Source organism: Cervus canadensis, chromosome 10, assembly GCF_019320065.1.
Source record: "Cervus canadensis isolate Bull #8, Minnesota chromosome 10, ASM1932006v1, whole genome shotgun sequence".
Taxonomy (NCBI): domain Eukaryota; kingdom Metazoa; phylum Chordata; class Mammalia; order Artiodactyla; family Cervidae; genus Cervus; species Cervus canadensis.
The window spans coordinates 8,855,010-8,873,621 of NC_057395.1; the positions used below are offsets into that span (position 1 = coordinate 8,855,010).

General features: G+C 42.4%; 4 protein-coding genes and 1 pseudogene across 15 annotated transcripts in view; 4 read left to right on the plus strand and 1 right to left on the minus strand.

Annotated features, from left to right (window-relative positions):
- Positions 1–13,418, plus strand: part of LOC122447868 (putative ankyrin repeat domain-containing protein 19) — a 136,241-nt gene extending 122,823 nt beyond the window's left edge. Inside the window, exons 7-13 of the mRNA XM_043478586.1 lie at positions 743–857; positions 1,020–1,193; positions 5,600–5,706; positions 7,210–7,347; positions 8,605–8,672; positions 11,182–11,215; positions 12,330–13,418. Of these exons, the coding sequence (XP_043334521.1) occupies positions 743–857; positions 1,020–1,193; positions 5,600–5,706; positions 7,210–7,347; positions 8,605–8,672; positions 11,182–11,215; positions 12,330–12,438 (745 nt within the window). The 3' untranslated portion in view covers positions 12,439–13,418. The remainder of the gene's footprint in view (positions 1–742; positions 858–1,019; positions 1,194–5,599; positions 5,707–7,209; positions 7,348–8,604; positions 8,673–11,181; positions 11,216–12,329) is intronic.
- Positions 1–18,612, minus strand: part of LOC122447860 (ankyrin repeat domain-containing protein 26-like) — a 578,892-nt gene that overhangs the window by 130,188 nt on the left and 430,092 nt on the right. The window lies entirely within an intron of this gene.
- Positions 1–18,612, plus strand: part of LOC122447871 — a 318,875-nt pseudogene that overhangs the window by 110,687 nt on the left and 189,576 nt on the right.
- The window catches only part of LOC122447862 (ankyrin repeat domain-containing protein 26-like), a 378,001-nt gene that overhangs the window by 31,045 nt on the left and 328,344 nt on the right, over positions 1–18,612 (plus strand). The window lies entirely within an intron of this gene.
- On the plus strand, positions 16,575–18,044 carry LOC122447883 (alpha-1,6-mannosyl-glycoprotein 2-beta-N-acetylglucosaminyltransferase-like). The gene has a single exon (XM_043478613.1). The coding sequence runs from the start codon at positions 16,575–16,577 to the stop codon at positions 17,223–17,225; it is 651 nt and encodes a 216-aa protein (XP_043334548.1). The 3' UTR covers positions 17,226–18,044.

The following is an 18,612-nucleotide window of genomic DNA, read 5'->3' on the forward strand; positions in this document are numbered from 1 at the left end:
TCACTGTGTTGTGACCTGTATTATATAATAACATATAACATACGTCATCTCTAAAGAAACTTAGACGAAAACCCCTCATGGTAATTAGACCAACAGAAAAGCGAGAAATGAACAAACAAAAATGCTATAATTTACAGTTGTAAAGCCTGTGATTTATAAATTATATTCCAATGTCAGAGACGCTAAAATGTGAGATAATGAGCATATTAGAATCATCAGAGTACAATGTTGTCTCTAATCCTCAAAACATATCTGCAAAGGAGTTGTAATATCCTTTGACTTCATTTAGATGTTGTCCTTGTAAGACAGTAGCAATAGGAGTAACTTTGATATTCGAATCTAACAATTACCAGCTGTTACCTGTGCATGGATCTCATTTAAGCATCCCAGCTGTGTCCTGTGAGATAACTACTACTCTCTGTCCATTTTGTTGATGAGGAACTTGAGGCACAAAGAGATTGAGTGACAGCTCATAAGTGACAGAGTGAAAGTCAAAGTCAAACCCAAGTTGAGCTGAATCTCGAGGTCTTGCGCATTCTATTCAAGTAGATTGTTCTTTCCTTACTGTGTAAGAGGAGCTAAAGCTAATAAATGCTGCTCTTTCTCCAGAAGAAAACAAAATATTTGTTTTAGAGCGATAGGAGTACCATGCTATTGAGTGTTTTCAATCACATGAATGAACGATTGTTTCTTTTAAAACAGTGACACTACAGTTTCCTAAGAACTTCTCTTGCTTTCGTAGGACTGCGCTCCACTTGGCCTGTGCCAATGGCCATCCAGCGGTGGTGGCTCTCCTCCTGGAGAGAAAATGCCTGCTTAACCTCTGTGACAGTGAAAACAGGACCGCGCTGATGAAGGTACGGGGCAGCGACCCGTGTCCACATGAGATGGGTGTGATTTAACCACTGAGACTAACAATGAGTTGATCTCGTTGAAATAGAGGGAACTGGTGAACTTGTGGGCTATTTCCTTTGAATTCCTAGAACTCACACCCTTGTTTCTTGGCACAACGCTGACAGGCCGTAGAATGCCAAGAGGAGGAGTGCGCGACTCTCCTGCTGGAGCACGGCGCCGACCCAAACCTCACGGATGCCAGTGGCAACACCGCGCTCCACCACGCTGTCTTTTGCCAGAATATATCACTCGCAGCAAAGCTGCTTTCCTATCACGCCAATATAGAAGCCAGGAACGAGGTATAGCTCAACTAACTTTATTGACAAAATATTGGCAAAGCATTTTTCTAAACTGTAGTGTTTTATTGATAACAGGATATAAATAGATAGACTGAGTAGTGTCCAGCAGGCCCTGTTACCATGGAAACAACTCCAAAGCCAAGTCAGGGGTTGGGTGGAACATGTCAGAGCCCACAGAAAGGGCAACGCTGTCTCTCTCAGCCACCTTCTACCCCAGAAGGAAGATTTTCCCACTAGAAAGTGCTCAGGAATGGGTGGTAGGCTCAAGTCCTACAAAGAATGAAGGCCTGGGGAGAGTGAAGTGATGTGGTGGGTGGCTGCTTCCAGGGGCTCAGGGAATGGGCACAGCTGCTGGGGGAGGGATGGGGGTAGGAGGAAGGAGAACCAGTGCCCAGCAGGGGGAGCTGGGGGGTGCAAGTGGGCCAGGGAGGCAGCAGGCCTGGAGCCCTGAGCCCTCCAGGACCCCTGTTCTGAGATCCGGTGAAGTGGGTCAGGTCATGTTTGATACCAGCAAGGGCATTTACTTGTGCTAGTGACCACTTGGTTCACCAGGTACACACCTCGGGTCTCCCACACTCAGCCCTGGGGGGCTGCTCGGCGGGGCTGCAGCTGAGTGTGGGGAGCTGGTGATGGTGAAGCTCGGGGCTGCAGCTGAGTGTGGGGAGCTGGTGGTGGTGAAGCTGCCCCTTCTGCTCTTTCTCCTGTGGCTGCAGCCCCGCCCGGAGCTGCAGAGAGAGCTCCCCGACTCTCACAGCTGGGCTCAGTTTTCCTTGTTTGGAAGCTCCAGCCTTCCCTGAGTGAAAATATTTTGAAAGCACTTGATTGTCTAAGATGTCACTTTAAATCACGATATTGCTCAAGAAGCATTAGAGAGCGAAGCGTTCTTTTTTGTGTTTCTGGCAGATATTTGTGATAACACAGCAATTGTTAAAGGTAAAACTTTTTCCAAGTATTTTTCCCTTACTGAAAAAAAAATTTTTTTCTAATTAGTCTAACATAACAGAGTAATGCAAAATTTGCCTAGGAGAAGTAGACTTTGTCTTAAAACTCAAACAAGCATTTGACAACATAATAGAAATGTTGCTGTTGTTAACACATTCCGATTTTATGAAGAAATGATTTACATAAAAATGATTTCTCTCTCATTGCCCAAGGCTTCAGAGGCTACAAGGAAAGGAAAACGAGCGAGCAGCTGAAAGACGCAGATCAGGCTGGAATTTTGGCAGTTGGGGAAATGCCAAGAAGAGGGTTGTTTTTTTTTTTTTTTTTTTTTATGTATTTGGCTGTGCTAGGTCTTAGTTTCAGCATGCAGGGTCTAGTTCCCTGACCGGGGATGGAACCCAGACCCCCTACACTGTGAGCGCTGAGACCCAGCCACTGGACCACCACAGAAGTCCTGAGGTTTTGGTTTTGTTGTTTTCCCCCTTCAGTTTATATATTTTGCTAAGGTGCCTTTCAGTTTCAGGTATAATAGTTGTTATTTTGAGAAAGAGATTGAATGAGTTGGAGACTTGCCTAGGTATCAATTTTAGGAAGACTCTGCAGAAATCAGATCAGCAGTGAAAAGGTGGTGATTAAGTTGGAAAGAAGAGAGAAGAACAAATATTGAACAGAACTATTATCCTATTCTGGCAGAAACAGCCAGTTAGATAAGAGTCTAGACTCTGCTCTCAATCTAGAAGGTCTTGATGGAAAGGAAGGGGTTTATAAACAATGAGATCAGGTTGCCTTTTGTGTTTATTAGTCCCTGTTCTACCATTATTTACCCAGGAAAATTTAACTCTGTTTTGATGACTCTTGCCTCTTACACTTTTCTTTTCTCTTCAAATCCTCAAGTAAGAGAAGGGATTGGCCATGTGGGTTAGAGATGAGACTGGAATATTTGCTGGGCTAATTCTCAGCTAGATTGTGCTGGTGAAAACCACAATCCGTTGAGAAAGTTGATAAAAAAATTTACAAACCTAGGCTGTTCCCTGAAGATTTTGATGGAATAAATCGAGGAAGGCCTGGACGTGTGTATTTAGAAATATTTCCTTGAGATTCTGATAGGATCCTTGGTGAAGAACTATGGAGTGATTAAGTATAATTTCTAGTGCACCTATCTCAAAAATAAGTAATCTATAGAAGAGTTGGAGTTTGATCAATGCTAGCTACTTCCATCAGCTCCCTCCTTTGCAGCAATATTAGCCTGACTTTTTCCTCTGCCTCTGTGATTGAGAAGTTAAAAGGAACATTTTTGGCAACATCTATTGGCTTGAGTGATATAACTCCTTTTTCTTCCAACCACTAATTATTCAGTGACACTCCAAGCGTCTTTAGAGATTTGCTCATGGCCAAGTCACTTCATCTGTAGAGTCTGACCCTTTAAGAATTTTACACCTTCTGTTACCAACCAGGTCATTAGGTCAACAGTGTTTGTTACCAACAGGGTTTTCCTGACTGCGGTAACAGTAATTCATGAGCCTTCTTTTGGTGTCAGCAGGACAGACTCTTGCAGTGTGTCTGTTAGATTTGCTGAGCCCTGGCATAAGCGAGAGGACAGCTTTAAACATCAAAACCCATGAAGTTAGTCCAGATGGGGATTGTTTGAATCATTTAGTTTCAGCAGTCTTAGGAACTCACTAACCATTTGGTTAATAATCTGGGAGAATTCTAGAAAGAGATTGTAGTTTTAACAAGCAGTGGAAACATTCTTCAAGTGGGAATTTTGAGTCTTGTTTTTTAAATTTATTTTAATAAAATTATGAGTCAATAGCAATTTTTATTACATATTCAGACCCACTTTTCTTGTGAAACACATGATACTCAAGAAAGGAAAGCTTTCACATACAAATATTTGCTTTATACCCACCTGTTTGGAAACAGCAAAACGTAAAAGCACAAATGGGCTACAGACCAAATGTGGTCCTTGGTTATGTTTAGCTTACCTACCTCCACAACCTGAGTCAACATTTAAAATTTAGCACACTCATGCTGATGTCTGCGTTTCAGGCTTCTCAGAGACCCAAATCTGGTCCCCCTTGAGCCCATTCTACTGTTTGGTCTGCATGTGGAGGCCTCCCCTTCTGTATGGGGCGTGTGTTTGCGGGTTTGCCAGCCTCACCTGGCTTTTTCACTTAGGTCACCAGGTTTCCCCCTCCATAAGCATTTGAGTTTCCAATTCTTGGTTTATAGTTTATTTTGATAACTATTTCAAAGTTTTGAAGACAGTCTAATTAATCTATAATTGATTCCATATTTTAAAAGAATCTCTTAAGGATGGGATTGAATTTTTCAAATTAGAATTTTTAAGTTGGTTGTGGCGGTTTCACACTGAATGAGTCTCTCAGACACACAGGATTATGAGAGAGAGCGTGGGGAGAGTTCACGGAAGAGCAACTCCCCGAGAAAATGCTGAGTGCATATTTATTGGTAACTTACCTTGTAATCCTTCACTAAGAGCTGTAAAGCAAGACAGAGACCAGAACTCTGGGATTCAGGAAGCTTCTTCCTGGAGGTCTGGAGGTCATCACATGAGAGCCGTCAAGAAAGGTCTTTGAAGATAAGCGGTGTTGTTCTGCATCAAACAGCATCTAGCTAATGCTGACCTGTCAGTTTAACTTAAGGGCGGGGGAAGGAACAAGCAAAGGAGAATGAGTAAGATTAAATTTCAAGAGACTTTGCTGAGAAAGCCGAGAAACATGGTGCCCACAGTTGGTTTCTTTGGAAGAAAAGAAAACAACCTTTCTCTTTGCATGTTCATGTAGAGGATAACATTCCCATTGGAATGTCTGTAAACCTCATGAGGTTACTCTTGGTCATCCTTGGATAGGTTATGCATGCTACAGATAATATGATGTATTCCTGCCTCAGCATTGCTCCTAAAATATGCAGCTACGAAATCAAGTAGCTAATTGATTCTCTCTGGAGGAGTGTTGAGACTAGTAATAGAGCAAGTAAATACTGCAATATTCCTGATAGATACTATGATAGAAGCAAAGATCCTTGGAACCAGTAAATGTTGAAAGTGGGTTTTAGAGAATGACTCTGTGGTTCATCTTTGGAAGAGGGAGAGGAGGAGCATTTTATTCTTTCCCTTTTCAAAAGACGTATTTGGCTGCACTGGGTCTAGTTGTGGCAGGTGGGATCTTGCGTTTCGGCACTTGGACTCTAGTTCCCTGACCAGGGATGGAACCTGGACCCCCTGCTTGGGAGCTCAAATCTTAGCCCCTGGACCCCCAGGGAAGGCCAGGAGGAGGAGCATCTTGAAGAGATAGAAGGTGCGCCGGGGGAAGAGGAGGAAGGGCTCCCGTTTATTTGCTTTCTGAATTATATGTTTAAGTTCAGAGAATCTATTGCATGATTTTCAGTTCAGTTTAGAAATAGGTTAACTGGGTACATTCGAAATGGTTTTTCCTGTTTTACAGGATGACCTCACACCACTATTATTGGCCATAAGTGAAAGGAAACAGCAAATGGTGGAATTTTTAGTAAAGAAAGAAGCAAATGTACACGCGGTTGATAAGATGAAAAGGTACAGTTGTTCTTTTTCTTTTTAAAAACCTTAGTGCTGTTCTTGGGTGCTAACATCAAGATAAAGATTAAATTAATAAGGTGTCATTTGTGATCAACACTTCATCAGTCAGGTAGAAAACCAATTATTCTGACTGGGAGTCGTGAAAAACTATATAGCAGAGGTATATAGCAGGATTCATATTCCTTTATAATACTGAGTGATGTCATATGCAACCTGTTCTTTTTTCTGGTTGATCTTGTAGGAGCTGAGGGATTTCATACTAGTTTCATTAGCTTTATACAATATGGATTCTGCTTTTTAGTTTACCTTATGACAGTATCGAATTTCTTAATTCTTTTATAATGATTGTTTAACCTCTACTTCGTGTATATTTTTCCTTAAAAGATGCATACTAAACATAAAGGACTTGATTTTGTCTTTTGGGTGACTCTTTGCTTTCAATTACTTTCTTTGAAAAATACTGATGTTATTAGATTGCAGAAGAGTCCTTCACAGTTTAGTGACTAAACAACAAGAAAAAGTGATTAGTAATCACTGTCACCAGATACTGTGGGCTCATCAGTTTTTATCCCTTTTTATTTCTAGTACATTTCGATGTTTTCATTTTAAATGAAGGTAGAAGGAAGAATGATAGGTTTAATTGGATAAACAGTTGCTTCAACAAAGATAAGTCAGAGGTGGATGATACAGACGAAAATGATGGGCTTTAGATTCAGACTGGGTTCAGCTCCTAGCTTTCCTCCCTGTTAGGGTTATGACCTTGGGCACATTACTTATCATCAGCAAATAAGTTTCCTGATGCAAAAGGGCAAATAGTAATGCGTCCTTCAAAGGTGGCTGTGCGTAGACATAGTATTTCATTTAGTGAAGAGCACATGCTTGTCCACATCATTAAGTGCCACGGTGACTATTTTTATTTCCATTATTGTTAATATTTTTGTTTTAAGCCAGCAAATAGCCTTTGCTTAACCCACCCTCTAGCTGACTTTGAAGCATAATATATCAGACTAAGGAGGAAATGGGGGATTCGTTCCTTAAATAGTCACCTGCCTCAGATAAGTGACCTTAGCACAGTTTCTTGTCCATGAAGGACTTTGATATTATTTTTGAAAAGCATTTATTTATTTGACTGCGTGGGGTCTTAGTCGTGGGAACTCTCAGTTGCAGCATGTGGGATGAAGTTCCCTGTCCAGGGATGGAACCTGGGCCCCCTGCCTTGGGAGCCTGGAGTCACAGCCCCTGGTCCACCAGGGAAGTCCCCATCAGGGACTTTTGAAATAGTAAGTGCTGCTATGTGCCATCCCAATGGGACAGGAGGCTGCTTTTCCGTCGCTTCATTTCAGCCTTGGAGGTCATTTACAAGGATGTACACTTGAGCGTGTAAATGGTCAGTTCTTCACGGGGAGGGCAAGATGTTACCTTGGTAAAGCACATCAAACGAGCTGTTTCTGTGAGTTCACTCAGCTTCCTGAGGGTGACGTCGTCTCTCTGTTGTTGTAGAACCGCCCTCATCCTTGCTGTCAGTTACGAGTCTATGAGTGTCGTCAGCCTTCTCCTGCAGCGAGGTGCTGACGTCTTTTCTCAAGATGTCTTTGGACGGACTGCAGAAGAATATGCTGCTCTGAGTGGTTTTAATATGTAAGTGTCCACATTAAAGTGCCCGTGATCACTAAACTGCCGCCAAAAAGAATTTTCACTGTCACTTGTTACATGACCAGTGAGAGTTTTCTGTTCGGTGCAGGCAGCTTCTATCCTGTGGGGGCACCTTTCCTTGGGTCATAGGTTCCCTGTCGTCCTTCCCAGAGTAGTGGGTGTCAGCTTGCCTGAGATTCCATAGTTACATGGAGGGTTGGCCCCCTCATGGGGTCTGTTTCCTGCAACAATGAAAATCTTCCAAAGGATTTATCTGCCTCAACCGTAAATGTTTTCTGAGTCTGTCTCACAAGGAACCCATTCACCAGAACTCCTTAAATCTCAAGTAAGTTACTTCAGAGAGGAATTCAGAGAGGTAAGCCCTGCCTGGGACTTGCCAGTATCCACTGTAAGAGTAGGGTTATGTCTTCCACGTGCATCAGAGATGAACATGGAGATTAAGCATCATTGTCAGAAAGATCTGCTGGTTGAGAGTTTGAGCAGGTAGAGAAGGGAGGGTAGTGGTCCAGGCCAGGTCTTGATTGTGATTAGTTTTCTGTGCTTGGTGTGATTAGCTGCAGTAATGGGGGATAATTATGTTACCTAATGTAGTGAGTTCATATTTTATAAATAAATGTAGGTACAAATTATATAAGAGCTGAGATTCCCTAAATTACAAACCACAGAGAACACTAATCACCATAATTAATAACAGTTTCCTGAAACCCTTGAATGCTAAACATATAAGAAAACACACATTGGTTTTACTTGGAATTCCAAAGTAGTTCCAACAACAACGTTCAAGAGCAAATTATTCCATTCTTTGACTGTTTCTGCAAGCATTTTGGGGATATATTGTCTCATTACCTCCTCTTAATCCCCTTGTGAAATAAGGCAGTAAGATCCCAGTTGTGGAGAGGATGACTTTGAACTCAAGAGAAGCAATTCTCTCGGAACAAAGAGCAGTTGGTTACAGAGCTAGGATTTGCGAGTTGGAAAGAGTTTTCATATGCCAAGCTAAATCTAGTTAATCTGCTGAGCTCTATTGCCCTCAGTTCATGACTACTTCATCTTCCTTTTGTTTCTCCTTTAAATACATGGTAAATAAAACTTGGTAGAACTTAGAAACTTGAAATGTATGGGACAATTGTAGTTTTGATATTATCGCTAACATTGTCTGAAATAATCTAAGAATTTAACATAGTTGGTAGTTTTTTTCGCTATTAGTGTTAAAATATTATTTATCACATTTTTAACACATAGCATTTGCCAACTGATCTCTGAATATAAAGAAAAGAGGCCGAAAACTCCTCCCGAAAAGAGCAACCCAGGTACGTCATCTGATAATAATGAACTACTCTTGGTGATTCTAACATAGATAACGTAGGAGTGAGGAAATTTCAATAATCAAAGAACTATGATAAAATTAGTGTAAATTGCATGTGTTTTTAAATGAATTTCTTAATAGTCTAGTCTTCAGAATTGTTAAAGAAGTTAATTGTAGGTAATTTAACATCAGAGACAGTATTGTCTGAAAAGCATTCCATGTATTTAATTACAGCCCCTAAAATCCTGTATTAGATTTTTATGTACATTACAAAAAATGTTTGAGTTAGTATGATATATATTTCATCTGTAATCCTATTATAGCAAATTGACTTCTTATAAAAGTGGAGCTTTAATTTTTACAAATAGTTTGCATGTAGTGAATGAGTAGTTATTACTTACTGTGTAGTGATTGGTCTCATTAAAAAAGTTACCATCGTTTAAACTGGGAACCTCAACAGTCCCTTTCTGGTAGGATAAGTGATAAACAAGAAGAGCTGCAGTGCTGAACCAGTGTGCAGCATACCAGGAAGAGATTACTTTCGGAAGATACCTTCCAATAGTACAGATCAGAAAAGCGATGCCTAGTTGAGAAGCACCAGTTATTTTGCCTATTGTATGAACAAGGTCTCTATTACCAATTTTATTCCTCACAGATCCAAAAAGAGTGAGATAGGTTGACTTCATTAGAACCAGATGTTTTCTTCTGTGTGTTGGATACTTGTCATGATAGTATAGTTTTGTAAGAACACCATGTTCTGTTGCCATTATTTAAAAGATGATCATAATAGATTTTCAAATAGATCAACTTGGGACTCTGCAGATTCTAATAAAAGAACCAACACAGTTCACATGAGCAAAAACACCACCATGTCCCCTCGATGTGGCATCTAGCACATTGTACAAGCTGTCTGAGAACACCTTTAAACCTAGTTCACCTCTGTCTAATCAAAGGGGGCTTCCCAGGGGGCTCAGCAGTAAGGAATCCGCCTGCCAATGCCAGAGGTACGGGTTCCAGCCCTGGATCGGGAAGAGCTCCTGGAGAAGGAAATGGCAACCCACTCCAGTATTCTTGCCTGGGGAGTCCCATGGACAGAAGAGCCTGGTGAGCTACAGTCCATCGGGTCACAGAGAGGCAGACACGACTCAGTGACTAAACAGCAAAAACATCCACCAAAGAACTTCTCTAGGTTGGTTTTACACGTTAGAGGAGATACAGAGATGACATAGAGTCTTGGTCTTCAGTATGCTCAGAATAGAATAGAGTTGTCCCTGGTTAATTTCTATAGTTTTTGAAACAGACTTTTCAAAGAAGACATTCTTGTTTATTTGTTCATTTGTTCACCAAAGAGATAACTTTCCAGTGTCTTTTGTGTCCTAAGCCTTGTTCTGGGTCACAGGGTGCAGACATGTAAACGTCACTGCCCCTGCCCTCCAGGCTCGAGGTTGCAGCGCTCCCCTCCCCGTGGAGTCACTGCACGTGAGTCATCCCTCCAGCATCAGATCATGACGACACACGTGAAACGTTGTCCAACAGCACCAGAGTCCATAGCTTCCTCTCTCCTTCCCTCCCTCCCCTTATTCATCAGCTTAGGGTCTGATGACGAATGCCTTCCAAGCTGAAAAAGCATGATTTCTACCAACCTTTGCCATATAATGGGGAGGATTGATGTAATGATAGCCCTCAGTAGAACACAGCACTGTTTGGACCATCCTGCTCTAGGTGGTCCAGATACTCTTGAACAATGGAAGGTGATAGTCTCAAGAGATTATCCTTTTCACATTTATTAGTATGTACACATAGATATTGAAAACATTAAAAATGCTCAGCCTCCGTGTACCCTGCAGCATGCTCACCACTACAAGTCCAGTCCCCATCCTCACCACCCAGTTGACCCCCTTTACCCATTTACCCTCCCCCACCTCCCTGTCAAGAGATTATCCTTGCTAAACCTGGAATCACTACATCTTTCATACTTCTCTTGCATTTGGAAAGAGGGCCAGGAAGACTTTGTTTCCTATGTTTTACCACGCTCTGAAGTTCAGCGCCTCTAGACCATGCTTCCTTGTGATAGGGCATTTTCATCCTGAACTGAAGAGCCAGAGAATTTGTGTTATGTCCCAGCAAGACACCTGTAGGCTCTGTTCACTGCTCCAGGGAATGGAAGTCCAGAAATCCTGTGCTGTTCAAGTGTGCTATTGTCAGTTTATAGTACTGATTCTATTAACGGTGTAGTATCATTTTCTGTCAGTCTCCTAGAGGTTGGTTAGGATTATGGTCCTTGTATCAGCAGTTCTTTCTTTTTCTGTTCTGCCTTTGATGACCATAAAGGAGAGGAGTGGTTCTCAGGCATTAATGGCCCATGAGTATAGTACAATCACTATTCCCTCTAGTGTGGTCTCCAGGTGTGGTTCCAAAGGAATACTTTTAAACAAAACATCAGTCTTGAGGTTTTAATAGTCTGTATTTTTCTTTTGTTGATTTAAAATGTGTCTTCCTTTTTTCTTTACTAGTGGATACGAGTTCTGAAGAAGACTCTTTAAGCAGGTAGGATTTGATGGATTCTTAAAACTTGTATGTGTTACTAGGAGAACACACAGAGAAGAGAAGCTACTGTTTGTTGAGCGTCCTGCTCTGGGTCAGAGACTGCATCATGTGCGTAACATCTGTGACCTCATGGAGTCACCAGAGCAGCGTCGTAAACCACTGTGTCCTGCTTTGCTTAATTAGGCAACTGTGGTTCGGGAGGTTGATGAATTGACCCATGATTCCATGGTTAAAATGAGTTGACCTGTGATTTGACAGCTGGCCTGCCTGACTCCAGCATCCACTCTCGTGTCCCTCAGCAGAAATTGAGAAGTACCAGTGTAGCATATAAGTGAAACATATAAATTAGTTCTTTGACTTGTGTCCATTTTCAGTTTTAGACATTGCGGGGGACTCCTGTATCCCCTTTACAGTAAAGGGAGGAATGGGGCCTTCTCCATAAGTGATTCCCCTGCTGAGGGACCAAGACTGCCATTTTTGATGGACACAGATTAGTCTCTGAACCAGGGACAGACAATGGAGAAGGAACAGCATATCCTTCTGCTTTAAGTCATCAGGTTTATTCCACTTTGGGCAAACAAAAGTTATGTCAGTGCATCAATTAGATTTTCAGTTCAGCTATTAGGACTTGGTGAAAACATATTATTTTCAGGCTCTGCCAATATATTGGCTGTCAGTCTTTGTTAATGGAAACTAAGAATGAGTCTTCCCTAGATATGTCATAGGTTGGGAGAGATGGAAGCAGAAATAGGTAACTAACATCTTTTTTGGAGACTTCTCTGGGGGTGCAGTGGTTAAGATGGTTAATAAGACTTCTTCCAATGCCGGTGGTGTGCGTTCAATCTCCAGTCAGAGGAACTGAGATCCCACATGCCTTGGGGTCAAAGAGCCAAAACATAAGACAGAAGCAACATGGCAACAAATTCAATAAAGACTTTAAAAATGGTCCACATCAAAATATCTAAAAAAAAAAATGTTTGAAAACAGAGGCCAAATTTTAATTATGTCAAGAAACTTCGTTTACTGCATAGATAGCCAGACGTTCACTTGCTTTTTTTTTCTTCATTTAAAGAAATGAACTCACTCATTTTTGTTGTATGTTTATGCTCTAAAGGTTTTCCAACAAACCTGGTGCTGACTCATGGCCTCCGTCAGATGATGAAGTCTTAGATTTTGAGACCAAGGTACAGTGCACTCTTGTGAAATCAGTTTCCGTACTCTGAATTTATCTTCATGTAGTATTTACTCTTAAATTCAGCAATGGTGTCCCTCTCTCTGTTTTATGTTTATAATGGAACGTTCTTCAGAGCAAACTATTTTATAGAAATATGACTGGTGTTTTTTTTGTTCATTTTTAACTTTGGTGAATAATGAAAGTGGGGTGAAGAAAACAACGGGCTGGAAAATAGAGTGACAGGAAAATTGTATTGGAAAAGCTTTCCCACAATGAAGGAACTATGAATTTTGGTCAAGGATAAAGACTGTTACTGTGAATTTTAAACCATAAGGACATGACTTTTGCAATACTCACAGTGCAATACTCAGACAGTCAAGAATCTGCCTACAATGGTGGAGACCTGGGTTCGATCCCTGGGTTGGGAAGATCCCCTGGAGAACAGCTGCCCACTCCAGTATTCTGGCTTGGAGAATTCCATGGACCGTAGAGTCCATGGAGTTGCAAAGATTCGGACACGACTGATCGACTTTCCCTTCATAGAAGCAGAGACTTTTAATAACCGTGAGATAAAACTGCAACTCGGGATTTTTTTTTCTATTGTATTTTTAAAAAGACCTACCCCGTGTCCTGTGTCACATTCTAAGCCTTCAGATTTCAGACCTTTTGTGTTATTGTGATTTAAGTGTTCATCTTAGAGCCCCGTGTCAGTGTAAGCTAGTGGGGTTCAGGAAACAGTTGTGCATCTCCTGGAGCAGGTAGCATAGGTCTCGAGTGTAAGAACCGTGTTAATAGTTATTGAATGTGAATAAATGAAGAGACAAACCATATCCTATGTAATGTTACAGGTAATATAGTTCAGTTGTGTTATGTTGAGGAAGGGGGTCCTGCATAACAAGGAAATAAATAAGAAATATGTGAAAAGTGAAAGGTTACAGTATTTTTTTCACTGTCCACTGGTTGTGAGATGAGAAATTTAGGTGAAAATTTTTGACCTTTTTTGCCCCATCTTCTGTTCCATTAAATGTTTCTTTTCAAGCCATACATTCTCAGAATTTTGATTACCAGTTCTTTTTCCCAGTGAATAGTCAGGAATATTTCTTAATCAATTTTTCTCTCTCTCAAGTAATACTTTACAACATTCAGGTAGTGACAGATGACCATGTGTGGCTAATCAAATGACACTTTTTACAGTGGCAATATTCAACTTTAATACGGTAGTATTTATAAGCAAAAGTTTTGGAGTAATACAGATCGCTATATTAGGGATATATTATGAACAAAAGCCTCTTTCTTAAGTATATGTTTTATAGACAACGTATGTTGATATTTTCATAAAATTTGCAGAACAGTATAGATGTGTAATTTATATATTAATAAAAGCATATAAAACAGAGGCTTTGTTCATAGTATATCCTTAAGAATACTGATGTATTACTGATCTATTGTATATACATTTTATTTGTGCGTGTTTTTCCACAAGCCTTATTATGCTTATTTTATTCCCTTAAGTTTGTACTTGACTAGGAATGTCTCTCTCTGCTTTCTTTTCCTCCCCCATTTTTTTTGCTTTTTTTTACTGTTAACCTAATTTTTCCTTGCAGAATACTTTCCTTCAGTGTCTATTCTTTAAGTCCATCTCTCTCTGCCTCTGTTGTGACCATGTTTGATCATTCCCGTCCCATGGAATGCATCTCCTGCACTGGCAGTTAGATTCTTTACCACTGAGATACCTGGTGTGTATCTTAACCACAATTGAAAAGAAAACAACAACAACAAAAAAGAAAACAAAACAAAACCAGATGTACACAATTAATAAATATCTACGTTGGAGTGTTAAAAGGAAACAGATAAATACAAAACATATGTGTCTGCTCTAGGCCCTGAAAATACAGGCAAAATATATGTCCCGTGTCTTCTAGATCTGTACCATGTACATAGATGTACCATGTCTTCCAGACCTGTTCTAGAGACTTCTGCCACTCTACAAACGTTCGATTTATTTTCCACACTGCTTACAATGTGCTCTTGATTATAATGAATACCACAAATAAACTACACCCAACTTAACGTCAAAGTACTTGATTCAGTACACAAGAACGTCCTTAAAAAAATCACATGTCCATGGGAGCAATTAAATAGGGATACATTTCTTCTGACAAAGAATTTTAACCAGAAACTGGTAATAGTGGCATCCTGCCCAGAACCAAACTAGGAGGATAGGGCACAGAATTTTGGATCCTGATTTTCCCCATGGTACGAATACCAGAAAATAATTCCCTTGCTGGACCAAGGCCTGTTCAGTCACCTCCTAAACAGGTGTGTAAACTGTTCTCCTTTCTCCTAGTCTGACTCACCTCTCCTGTCACCTGCATGACCACCATCCTCCCTCTCGATTCCACCATCCACTATCCACATGGCGGCCAGGGTCGTCCTTACAACACAAACATGCCACCACCAGCCCCACATGCTTAGTAATCTCCCTTGGTGTTACCCTCAACCTGCTCACTAAGTTCCAGCCACACTGGTCTTTGGGAATGCCCAGATCCCTGGGCATCCCACCCTCTTTAAAGACTCAGGGCCTTTGCACATGCTGTTTCGTCCAACTACAATGCTCTCTGCCCACAGTTACCTCCTCGCTAAAACCCGCTTCTTCAGGCTCCAGCTGAAGAGTCTCTTCCTCGGAGAGAATTTCCCGAATTTCTCCATCTACCAATATTTTGAGTGCATGACACTCTCTCCAAGTGTGGTGTTTTCCTTCACGGCACGTACTCTGACCCGCTTTACCTGCATTTAACACCTGCCTTCTGCATGACACTGTTGAGGGCCATGGGGGCAAACCTCTTGATTCTGCTGTTTACAACGGAAACACCAGAGCCCTTTATCAGCTCATAACTGCTGAGTGCATATCTGTTGCAGGAACAAATGAAGGACTTGGGAACCTGAGTGCAGGACTTTCCATTTCCCTTACATTTACTGCAGACCTCTTGCACATCAGTTCCTCGTTCATCAGCATCTATCCTTAAACAGTCACTGCAAAGTGTTCCTACTGTTCTGTGTCCTCCACACACCCTAACAGCACGCTACTGATTTCTACGCCCAACTAACTGGTGAAAACACTACCGAACAAGGCCAGGGACGAAATCTCAAGTTGCAGACTTACTTCTCTCCAGGATGAGCTCTCAATAACTCAGTTTTCCTCCAGCAGTCAGTAGTCTTGTGTCTTATTCTTCACCCAATCACAGGTCCTCTGAAGTCTGTCATTCAGCTCAAACTCTCCTCTGTGCCCACTCCCATGCTTGGCTCACAACAGTCCGCAACTCCAGAGCCCTCTAACCTACCAAGCTGTAGTGTTCTGCAGCAGGAGTTCCCAGCCCACTTCACTCAAGCGTTCGGAAGTCACTGCTACTCCTGCTAAATTTGCAAACTGCCTGTTCTCCCTTTAAACCCACTAAGGCCTCACCTGAGGAAAACAATACACTTCACTTGTCAGGTCTGCTACTTGCTCTTGTGTCATCTCTCTTGGATCCACCCTAATTCCGCTCAAGTCATACCAGTCAAACGAGAAGTATTTATTGAACACCTACCATGTGCCAAGCACTATTTGGTCCCTAGAGACAAAACAATCATGAACACAAATCCTTCTACTTCTGTATAGCTAGGGTATGATCAGGCTCACAGAGAATTAAAAAGAAGAAAACATATTTAAAAACTAATGTTAAGATGATCTGACATCAATATCATATTTCTTAAACTGTTTTAGAATATCAACTTACCGGTCCGGGGCCGCGTAGAGATGAGAGCGCGGAGGACGCAGGGCCGCTGGAGGCGCAGGTAACGGAGCCGAAGTACAGTGGGGCCGCGTCGGGCTTCTTCCCGGGCCGGTGCCGAATGGAGAGGACCGAAGCGACGCCGTGCCGCGGCTCCTAGCGGCGGGGCCGCTGCCCGAGCTGCAGTTGCCAGGTGAAGATGTGTGGAGCCGGGGCGGCGCGGGGGAGCTGAAAACCTGCGGGTCCCCGTACCCCCGGGGCCGGGGATGAGTTAGCGAGGGCAGCCGCGGGGGCCAGTTCCGACTGCTGCAGGCCACCGCCACGGTCGCCGCCCGCCCGCCCCTTCCCTGCCGGAGCTGCTAGCTCCTTTCCGCGCCCGGCCGCCCGCCCGCCCGCGCTCCCGGCCCCGGAGACCATGAGGTTCCGCATCTATAAGCGGAAGGTGCTGATCTTGATGCTCGTGGTGGCCGCCTGCGGCTTCGTCCTCTGGAGCAGCAATGGGCGACAAAGGAAGAACGAGGCCCTCGCCCCGCCGCTGCTGGACGTCGATCCCGCGCGGGGTGCGGGCGCCCGGGCCGGGGACCAGCTCGCCGTGTCGGTGGGCATCCGCCAGGGCTCCAACGAGTCGGCGGCTCCGCTGGTCGCCGCTGCCCCGCAGCCCGAGGTGGACAATCTGACGCTGCGGTACCGGTCCCTGGTGTACCAGCTGAACTTTGACCAGACGCTGAGGAATGTAGATAAGGCCGGCTCCTGGACCCCCCCACCCCGAGAGCTGGCGCTGGTGGTCCAGGTGCACAACCGGCCCGAATACCTCAAACTGCTGCTGGACTCACTTCGAAAAGCCCAGGGAATTGACGACGTCCTCGTCATCTTTAGCCATGACTTCTGGTCGACCGAAATCAATCAGCTGATTGCTGGGGTGGATTTCTGTCCAGTTCTGCAGGCGTTCTTTCCTTTCAGCATTCAGTTGTACCCTAACGAGTTCCCGGGCACTGACCCTAGAGATTGCCCCAGAGACGTGGAGAAGAATGCAGCTTTGCGGATGGGATGCATTAATGCTGAATAGCCCGACTCCTTCGGCCATTATAGAGAGGCCAAGTTCTCCCAAACTAAACACCACTGGTGGTGGAAGCTGCATTTTGTATGGGAGAGGGTCAAAGTCCTTCGAGACTGTGCTGGCCTCATACTTTTCCTAGAGGAGGATCACTACTCAGCCCCAGACTTTTACCATGTCTTCAAAAAGATGTGGAAATTAAAGCAGCTAGAGTGCCCCGAGTGTGATGTTCTCTCCCTGGGGACCTATACTGCCATTCGAAATTTCTATGACGTGGCTGACAAGGTAGATGTGAAAACGTGGAAATCCACAGAGCACAATATGGGTCTGGCCCTGACCCGGGAAGCCTATCAGAAGCTGATTGAGTGCACAGACACTTTCTGTACTTATGATGATTATAACTGGGACTGGACCCTTCAATATTTGACTGTATCTTGTCTTCCAAAATTCTGGAAAGTGCTGGTTCCTCAAGTTCCTAGGATTTTTCATGCTGGAGACTGTGGTATGCATCACCAAAAAACTTGTAGACCAGCCACCCAGAGTGCCCAACTTGAGTCACTCTTAAATAATAACAAACAGTACCTGTTTCCAGAAACTCTAACTATCAGTGAGAAGTTTATGACAGCCCTTTCCCCACCTAGGAAAAATGGAGGGTGGGGAGATATTAGGGACCATGAACTCTGTAAAAGTTATAGAAGACTGCAGTAAGAAAAAAAACAAAACAAAATCAGAATTATAAAAGCAAAAGTAGTAACAGTCTTCTATTTTTGATATTTGTTCAAATAGGATATACAATTGAATAAAAAGGTTTAGGAACTGGTTTCTGCTTTACTACAACAAAATTCTTGTAAAAGTTGTCCAAATATAGTCATCTTTTCTGTTTATGCCTAAGATTTAAAATGCAAGTTTTCATTTTGAGAATTGCGTTTTAAAGTTCAGTATGTATCTGCTAGAGGTAAAATTATCGTTAATTGATAAGAGAGAAGAGGGGAAACTATTTAAATTGCATCTATTAATCTTTTTATCTGGAACTTTGTACACCTTTCCACTTTCAAGACTTATTTTAAGTACAGCAAAATTTATTTAAAATCGTCATATCAGTAAAAAGTATTACAGTGAAATTAAGAGTATTAATGTACAAGCCCAGCTTCACTCTTGACACAGTAACTAGGAAGAGGTTGCTTCAGTGGTTTTATAATTAGAAAGTTATGTTTGTTAAACACCCTGTCAGAACAGAGTCATTTTCAGTATTAAAGATTCCTGTATTATTGTGTTAAGAATTGCCTGTGTTCTGGAACCTGCATAGAACATACTTTCTTTTGGAATGTATTTGACTGATAAGAAAGTTTAAACACTTTTCACCTCAATGTAGAAATACAGTGATTTTTTTTTTCTTTTA

Excerpts from the sequence above, each read along its gene's own strand:
- LOC122447883 (XM_043478613.1), top strand. The coding sequence starts at position 16,575 with ATGAGGTTCCGCATCTATAAGCGGAAGGTGCTGATCTTGATGCTCGTG.